General features: G+C 45.3%; 1 protein-coding gene across 1 annotated transcript; it reads right to left on the bottom strand.

Moving 5' to 3' along the window:
* Positions 1-1,689: 1,689 nt before the first annotated feature.
* Positions 1,690-8,545, bottom strand: LOC137163861 (butyrophilin subfamily 1 member A1-like; the record flags this gene model as incomplete). Its single annotated transcript, XM_067564660.1, has 7 exons — positions 1,690-2,198; positions 3,215-3,241; positions 3,359-3,379; positions 4,035-4,055; positions 5,373-5,477; positions 5,984-6,268; positions 8,136-8,545. Coding segments are annotated over 7 exons (1,378 nt in total), but the record flags the coding sequence as incomplete, so codon positions are not given.
* Positions 8,546-9,559: the final 1,014 nt, after the last annotated feature.

A 9,559-nucleotide genomic window follows, 5' to 3' on the forward strand; every position in this document is an offset into this window, starting at 1 on the left:
GAAGGTTTGACTGGATCAGATGCCGCAATCCAAAGCCTTTGCATCGCCCCAAACAGACAAAGGTGTCGAGTTAAGTGCTGGGCCTCACTTCGCCAGACCAAAAACAAATCAAAACACTGCCTGGCTCCTCGATAGCACTTGTCATCAGCAGACCTCCGAGCCCCTCACAAAACACCGTTACCATTTCTACCACAACTGCTCCACCGAGGTGAACAAAATGCCTCCCCAGCCTCATTGGTTCTACTTCCACAGGAGGCAGGGAAACGGGAGATGACAGCCAGCGGGGATTTCCCTTGCAGTTGGTGGCTTTTCCTACCAGACCCATAGAAGAGTCTGAAAACCTGAGGAGTTCGCATCTCTCGTATGAGACACTCAGACCTGGCTTAAAAACATATCACAGTAAAGCCTCAGCTCACATCATAGGGACATGCGGGTATATTCCCTGTTGGTGCTGGAGGTTCACAACCAAGTAGGGAAGCAAATCCCACGATTCTACCCCCAACCACTGCAGCTGGGAAATTAACAAAACAAATCAGAATTGTCTTGTATGCTTTAATGTAATGTAATTTAATGTAAATACTCGTCAGATTGAAAAGGAGCTAAGAAGTAGCTTCAATAACCCCAGCAATGGAAAAGAGAGACACAGATTTTGGGAACAGTTTTTTTAATGACACTAAAATGGCAACAAAGCCAAGGAAGTGACACATGCAATTAATGAGTGACAGTCTCATCTTCAGTGACGTTTTATAAATCTCTGTCCCTTTTGTGTTCCCTTTTCTCCTCCCTTTTCTTTCACACTGTTCACTCTTACTCACCATATTTCTAGCCCACATTTCCCATCCCTGTTTATTTCTGTTTCTCTTTCCCCTGATCCCTGTCACAGATCATTGCCCCTCACGTTCTCCATTCTCTCCCTGAGTTTATCCCTTCCCCTCTCGCTGCCTCTAGCTGCTTCCCCTCTTCATTGTTTTCATAGCTTTCTCCAGGACTCTCTGGTTATTTTGTTTTACTTTATCTTTTCCTTTTCTTTCTATTTGCTCTGGTTCAACCCACTCTGGACCCAGGAGCTCCACCACTTTGCCAACCCCAAAAGTTAAAAATCGTGAGTCAGAACTGAAAGTCGTGAAATTGAACCTGCAAAACATGAGGTTTCCAAACAACACAGGCTGTATCTGGGTGATCCTGTGATTTGTGAACTCTCCCTGCCCATCCCCTGCGTGTGTGTGACAATCACTGTGGTGCCAGCCCTGCAGCGACAGAGGAAGGTGACTGGCCCTGCGGCAGGAGCTCTGGCTGGGAGCCCCAGTGAGATCTAACCCCACAGATTGTACAAACCCTCCCTGCCGCTGCTGAGCTTCCAGCTTCTCCCAACCCCCCAAACCTCATTAATTAATGCTGGGTCCGGCCACCCCCACGTCCGCCTGTCCCAGCCCGGCTGTTAATTCTGCCCCTGCCCAGCCCCACATCTGCCCCTCAGGGCCCCTCTGCTCCCCCTGCAGCTCCAGGGGTTCTTCACCCCCTCCCCCTCCCATCCCTGGTGCTGCAGGGAGGGGGAAGGAGCTTCCAGGGGTCATAGAGATGGGGGACCAGAGAGCTTGTTAGATGTGAATCCTTCAAGGTCATAGAGACTAGGGTGTGTGAGGCTAGAGAGGCTGATTTCCCCTCCTCCGGTCCTCCTCCCCCCATGTCTCAGGGACACAGCCTGAGCCGGGATCCCATCCACACCCAGAGCCAGGGGCGGATTCTCCCGCCAGGGACAGAGGCCGGCGGGAAAGTGAAGATCGGGGCCTGGTCACCAGCATCGAAAAATGTCACCTGCCCCCGGTCACAGTCCAGACACACCCGGATCCTGCTGGGGACCCGGCTTGGAGGTAGGGGGGTCTCAGGGGAGGTGAAAGCCCAGAACTGATCTCCCCACTGCTTCACAGCCCAGATCCCCTCCTCAGGGCTAGGGCTGAACCCTCCCTTCCTCCTCACACACTCTCTGGCCACTCCCACACCCCAGCATCCCGAACCCTCCACGTCCCAGCAATGTATCCCCGAGGTGAATCCCTCACAGCCCAGCACACAATATGCGGTGTCAAATCTCTCAGGGTTGTCGGGCACTCGCTGCCGTGTGTCTGTCCAGCTCACACTTTTCCCATCCTCAGATAGGACGAGGTTGGGATGAGCCGTGTCTGGATCCACAGTCACATTCGCTGGGGGGAGAGAGAATCAGAGCGTTAGGGGCAGAGCTCAGCCCTGGGGGAGGGTTTGATGGTGTCAGTGACAGAATCTGCCCCGCCTGGAGAGTCAATCAGGAAATCTCCTTTCTCTGGGATTTATCCAGTTCTGAATGGAGAGCAGCTCTGATATATCAGCAACGTGAACAGTAGAGTCACTCTCCAGGCAAGTGACAAAAGAAGAAAGCCTAAGACTCAGAATGTTTCTCCTCCACTTCTCCCCATGAAGGGGACTAGAGACCTCGGAATCACAGGGAAGCCCCAGAGATTTCCACTCACATCATTCACATAGTCACAATGATCTTTTCCCTAATGTGCCCTCCCTCCCTTAATTTTAAAATCTTGGAGCTTGGATGTCTCCTGTTGATGCCAGCATGATGCCTGCTCCATCCTATCACATATCTGAGATTTGTAGAGAATTACAAGATACTATATAACCCTAATTAAAATTCTGCAGCTAGTCATCAAAACCAGACAAAGAGAATTATCACTCCAGATTTCATTTTTTAAATAGAAACTTTGATATACAAGCAGGGAACTTCTACAAGAGAAGGAAGTTAGTGTTGGAGGGAGGAGAAAGAGGGTTTGGAAATGAATTCATGCAGGAAAAGATGGTTAAAAAGAGCAGAAAGTTGGGATTTGATGGAGAGAGTTAAAAGGGGAGAAGAGAAAAAAAGCGGATGTTGAATACTGATTAGAGTTACTCCTTGGTTTGAACTCTTGGGTCTGCTCACTCTTATTCTGCTAATGGACACTAGGGCTGGGACCCTAAGAAACAATAAATCTCAGTCGCTCAGAGCAGGGATTATTTCCAGAATTATGGGAGCAATGTGTAATGAGGGTGTATTGTGGTGACCTATTCCTCTCTCTCTGTTGAATCTCAGGGCCCTCTCTTCTCTGAACAGGGAAAATATTATATTACACTTTTCTCCTTATTTTTGTACAGTGAAAGGTGCTGGATCTTCCGTCGATTACATATGAGTTGTCATTACCTGCATCACTTAAGGATCTTCTCCACTCTGAAAGCAAACATATAGATAAGGATGAGAATTAAGCCAGACAAACTCAGTATCAATAGGACTCAATATCACAGAAAAGACTGCATTAGAGAGAAACAAAACCAAAAATTCCCTTACCGAGCTCTGTGTGAAGTTTACCTAAATAAACAGAAATAAAAGGACACCCTGTAAAAGCTTATTTTGGGTAAAATTACCCACTGCCTGCCTCCCCAGTCATTGACCATTTAGGCCTGTCTACACTGTGTGCACTGTTTTGCATCACTACAATCCTAGGGGTTGAACTCAGAATGAGTGACTTGCACCAGGGTGGCTTTTTACACGGCTGAAGCTAGCCTGGTGCAGCTCTATAAGGAAAGGCAGAAGGCAGCTCAGAAGTCTCTCAATGGCCATTATTCCAGCCTTGAGCTGGATGAAAGGTCACAATTATAACTCAGATACATCGCCTACATGCCGGGGCTGTTGGCACTCGGTGCATATAATTCTGACTCCAGTGGTCACATCCTCACTTGGATCCTGGGCTGCCACCAGCCCGTCTCCGTAGTTGTTTATATGGAGCTGGCCTGGAGCCATTTCTGCCATGGGCATCAAGTGCACAGTCCCTCTGGTCACCCACTCCATGCTGCCTCACTGCAGACACAGATGCAGTACTGGCTTCCTGCCCATTACCTACATAACAAGTTATGCTATTCGTATTAGTGGTACTTATTGTTATTTTCAAGTTGACATTGTCACATTCATTCAAAAATCTTTCCTAGCATAACATTGATTCTACCAGAAGAAAAATGGAACTTACTGATAGTGTCCAGATGTTTTCCTAAAAGAGAAAACAAAAAGTAAGGACTTTTTCAGTGAATCTAGATTTGAAAGAATCTTTTCATTATGAGTCTTTGTGAAATAATAATGTTGCCCCTCTTCCAAGCCATTGCAGCTCTCCAGGGACTTACAGGTAGGGTTCCCAGTGGAGAAGAAATCAGTGACACATTCTGGGTACACTCTAAGTGTAATTTGATTTATTTGCACATATGGACATGTCCTAGAACAGAGATCATCACAAACAGCACACAGGCAATTCCTTCATTCAGGAACTTCACCTAACACCAAGGCTTGGTTATAGGGAGCTCCAAGAATTGATGTTCATTGACTAGTAAATCCTACTTTGTTTTGAAAAAGGTGTTTCCTGTCACTGCAAATACTTCTTGGGGTGCATTACTCCCTGAAGATCATCCAAGCCTCTGTTCAGGAGTTTGTCCCAGCATGGACTTGCTGGGCAGAGCTCTTGTTGTGAAAGCAGGAGTGCTGGAGCCCAGAGGCTCATTCAAGGAGGTGGTGAGGCTGTGGGACCTATTCTGAAGGAAGAGTGAGACCCCTTGGAGCTATGGCAGGCTGAAGGGGTTCCTCCAAGAGACTGTTTAAAAGCTAAGGTTAGCACCGGTCCTGTAGATCCCTGACATTTGGTTCCCAGAGAACCTCAAGAATTGATGCCTCAAAAATTGACTCTAACCTGAGACCAAGACAATGAGCAAACTCTCCTGTTTCTTGTTCAGCCCCCTTTTCTGAAACTTTGCAGAACCCAAAACCAACAACAATGCAGCCTGTCTTCCCCAAGACCGAACATGTGTGTACACACTAAAACCAAAAATAAAACAAAGAAAGACTTGGAAAACTCTGCGTACTGGCACCCCCCAATGGAGCCTGCCATGACCACAAGAATAATAAGCCATTCATTCATACTGTAATCATCTTTTGAACACACTAAAATTAAATGTCACAAACTCCATAAGGCCAGGATTTTCATGGGAGCCCAGGGTACTGAAAGAGCCCAAAGCATATTGAATTTCAGTGAGAATTGGGAACTTAACTCCCTCCGGCTCCATTGACAATTTAATTAAACTGGTGCAAACCAAGTGTTAGGGTTCTTTTAAGATGGATAGGAACAGAGTTAAACTAAACTGAAGTAAGCTCTTCTTAAACTGATATGTGTCCACACAGCGGTTTGCTCAGGCTTAACAAAATCAATTTAAATTCAAAACTTAACCTGGTGTAACTTTCTCATGTGGAAAAGTCTAAACTGTCTTTTGTATGAAGAAAATCTCATTCTGATTACACTGTATTTTCCCCGTTAGAGCTTTACCTCTTAATTTGAACAAAAAAAGAGTAAGGCTGATGAACACCAACAAAATCACCAGAGTCACACTCCAAACCACCATCCAAGGAGACACTCTTGGGATAAAGGAATCTGAAACACAAAGCCCACGTTAGTTTGGAAACCATAACAACAAACAGTGTACTTTTTATTCTGCGCTTTGTGTGAAACAAGTGTGGGAGGAATTGTTCCCTGCAATAGAAAAACTGGCAGGAACCAATTTTAAAAAGAGGTTCTGCTCACACACGATTGATAGTATTGAATGGTGTATTAAATACTATCTAAAGTGCTACCAGCCGCTCCCTGTCTCCCTTTCCCCCATATATATGTGGGCCTGGTCTATTAACTGTTATTAAACTTGCTCAACACTTCCCATTATAGGGCCTTCTTTTCAGTTGCTTATGCTTGTTTCTGGGATAATTACAATATCTCTGGAATGTATTTTACCCTAAATTGAGCTCTGAACCTTAACGTTACCTTAAATGTATTTTTTTGTGAGGAAATACTTTACTTGTATTTTATTTAGCAGCCTGAATTTTATTTCTCTGTTTTTTCCCCCCTGTCCAGGATATCAATATTTGGTTTTGGTGGTAACTGACCTGATATATAAAAAGTTGAGGGTTCCTTTTCCAGGTTGATGTTCGTGTTCCTCATAGAACAGGATAAACTCTGGTTTGAATGTTCTGTTATAACGATAGAACTTTTTATTTCAAAGAGCCCACGTTTGTCTTTGGATTTTGTTTGGGTAACTGAAGATAATGGCTGCCCACTGAGATCTCTCCACAGCACCTCGGGCTCTGGGTACCATCCAGCCAACAGACACACCATTCGGATCCCTCCATCCTGATAACCCTCAACAGAGAGGCGAGGTGCAGAGCCTGAAGCTAGAATAAAATGAATCAGTGTTGAATGAGACAAGTACACAATTTGATGTATAAACGTTTACATTTTCAATAGACTGACTGAATACACTTTCTTTATTGCTGATATTCATGGAAACAGGAAACTTGAATTCAGTGAGACTTAAACACTTGTGAAGCATTTGCTTAACTGTTGCAGTACCGGGGTCTCAGAGATGGAAGTGAAAGTCTTACAGAATGTGGGAGTGTGTTATCAACAAATTTGTAGGTGATGTGAAGGGGGCAAAGAATGCAAGAGATTTTCCGCTTGATTTCTGTGTTTTGAAGGTTTTGTGTTCACAGATTCAATAGATTTTAAAAACAGAAAGAACCACTGTGATCATCTAGTCTGATCTCCTGCATCACACAGGCTGTAAATCTTCCATGAATTAATTCCTGTTTCAAGTTCAAAAGCTATGGTTGAACTACAGCATTTCTGTTCACCAGAGGCATTAGATTTGGTGCAGTGTGTCCTGATGCAATTGTAATAGTCCTAAGCCAAGTTGTTTGTTTGTTTTGATTGTAGCTGAGGTGAGGAAGTGTGCTCTTTCCACTACTCTCCCACCCGAGATCAGCTGACACCTGCAGTAAAGAGTGGCATGAACTATTTAACCTGAAACTTCTTAGCATGAACTGATAAAGTTAAGGAATACGACAGAAAAATCTTGCCTTTCTCTCTCTCTCTCTGGCCCAATGACTGTTCTATTGTGTATAAATACTTAAATAGTCATTGGGTCAGAGAGAGAGACGCTCTGTTGCCCAGTATTAGCACACCTAGTGCTGACCAGATGTCCTGATTTTATAGGGACAGTCCCGATATTCGGGGCTTTTTCTTATATAGGCACCTACTTTCCCCCAGCCCCTGTACTGATTTTTCACACTTGCTGTCTGGTCACCCTAGAGGTGGGAAACCCTGGGTCCAGCGCCCCTGCTCCAATCACTCTTTCATCATTTATCTAAACTGGAACAACTTCAACAGCTGACACTGAGGGAGCCCCACATCTGAATTGCCCATAGCTCAGGGCACATCTACACTACAAAGCTAAGTCGGCCTATGTTAGGTCGATTCACAGCCACCGGGTTTTCATGCCCACGCTGCCGTCCTTCTGTTGGTGGTGCGCATCCTCACCAGGAGCGCTTGCACTGACTTAGGAGGGGCAGTGGGTGGGGATGACAGCTCTCACCTCCCCGCTCCCCACCGAGCTCCCAGAGTGAGTGCCAAGCGCAGCTGGGAGCTGAGACTCCGGGCAGCAGCCAGGCTCCAGCTGGGAGCTCTGCTGGGAGCTCAAAGTCCGGGCTCCTGGCACCGGGCAGTGAGGCTCCAGCTGTCAGTACTGCTGGAACAGGCCCCTCCCCATCCCTCTGAATTTCAGAACAGGACCTGCTAGCAGTGAAACTGACAAATAATCAATACTAAGGCCAGATCCACAAGGAGAACTGGTGTTGCAACACCAAGCATCAAAATGCCTAACTTTTAAGACACATAGAAAATCACTGGAATCCACAAAGCCTGAATCAGGGGAGAGTCAGTGCCTGAGAATGGCATCCCCAAAATCCAGCATCTAGGGAGGGAGCTGCCTAAAACGGCCAATAACAGATGGTGATAAGAGGGGTGTGTCCTAAACGCCCCTCCGCCTCGAATGTCCGAGCCTAAATCCAGGCTGGATTGAGTCCCCTATCTCTGCATGTGATCCACAGCCTGGCACACCTCTTCTAGGGTCAGTAACCCTAAGCCTTTTTTTTTTTTTTTTTAACCACACAAGCTGCTTTGGAGTGAGGAGTTCGGTACCTAAGTACTTCCGTGGTCTGGGTCTAAGAGACATCTAAGAGATGACAGACACATGTTACTGACCTGCTACCTTCAGTTCCAATACAGCTTCTTCATAAAAGACACCATCTTGAACAAAACAGCGATATTGTCCTTCATCAGAGGGTCTGATATCGACAATCCTCAAGGGAACATTCCCATCCATGATGCCATCTCTGAAGAGCTCTGTCCTTCCCTTATACTCTGGCATCTGCTGCTCATACTGATCCTTTCCATGCTGATACAGGTGCACAAATGAAGTGAACTCAGATCGGAACCATCTCACTTCCATGTTCTCAGCACTCATGCTGGGCGACAGGTGACAGGGTAATAAAATGTCCTCACCCACAACAGCAGTGACAGGGTGATCAGGTCCAATCACTGTGAACTGGGCTATGAAATGCAAAAGGGCACAAATAAGATAAAACAAATAAAGTAAATTTATATCAAATTCCCTTTTAATCAATGACACACGAGATTCTAATGTATGTATTTCATATTCTGTGCATCTGTTGTAGTGTTCTGGCACTGAACAGGATGTGTCCTGAATTTATATATGAATTTTATAACAAACAATGCATTTGGATACCATAGTATATTTATAATTTACAAAATGGAAGCTGAAATCTGTTTTGTTGTTATCTTACAAGCAGCTCCAAAGAGAATTTGCTTGCATAACATTAGCAAATACTTCAAACAGTTGATTTCTCTTTGGGATGGTTTTTACTTTTTTTGAATGTTATAAAAATATAAACTCTGTTAAAGAACATTATTAGGGCACCATTCAGGAAAGAATCTTTCTTCAGGAAGCAAACTTAAGCATGTGTTTAACTTTAAGCATAAGTTTAAATGCTTTACGGTCAGGGGCGAAGGTTGCTAAACAAAGCACATAATATTAGGAGATGCCAGATCTAAGGTTGCCTGTGCTGCTTCATTTCTGCCTCATTTTGTGTATGACACAGTCTTTAATTACATGATCTCATTACCAGTCTATCCACGGAGCCCCGCTTCGTTCAGAGACGGCTCAACTGGCATCGATGGGGAAGAGTTTCCTATAGACAGCCACCTGCCTCACTTGCTGCTCACAGGGAGCACTTTGCACTGGAGCTCTGTGAACTCAGCTGGGGCATTTGAGCTAATACCTCCAGTCCTCTCACTCAGTTTTTAATTGGGTGATAGAGAGGTGGCAGAAGACCTTCAGTGAGAAGCCTTAAATACTAGAACTCCTTTGCCCACAGCTCCTATAGAAACTGAATCTCCCTCCAGTCCAGGATGCCTAGGTTTTTTAGAAGAAAATAGGTGTGTTAAGGAGGGCATTCAAGGAGGGCCATATTTAGAATCTGGATGGGAGAGGTGTGGTAGGTGAAAAAATGTTATTCCTGAAGGCCTGAGGGAACATTTTAACGTGTTGTTATCCCCTTTTCAACCTCAGCAGCTAGTCGGATTTTGGGGCCTGCTGGAAGTAGAAA

The sequence above is a fragment of the Emydura macquarii genome, unplaced genomic scaffold (genome assembly GCF_026122565.2).
Source record: "Emydura macquarii macquarii isolate MOO-44397 ecotype Brisbane River unplaced genomic scaffold, CSIRO-AGI_Emac_v2 contig_11, whole genome shotgun sequence".
Taxonomy (NCBI): Eukaryota; Metazoa; Chordata; order Testudines; family Chelidae; genus Emydura; species Emydura macquarii.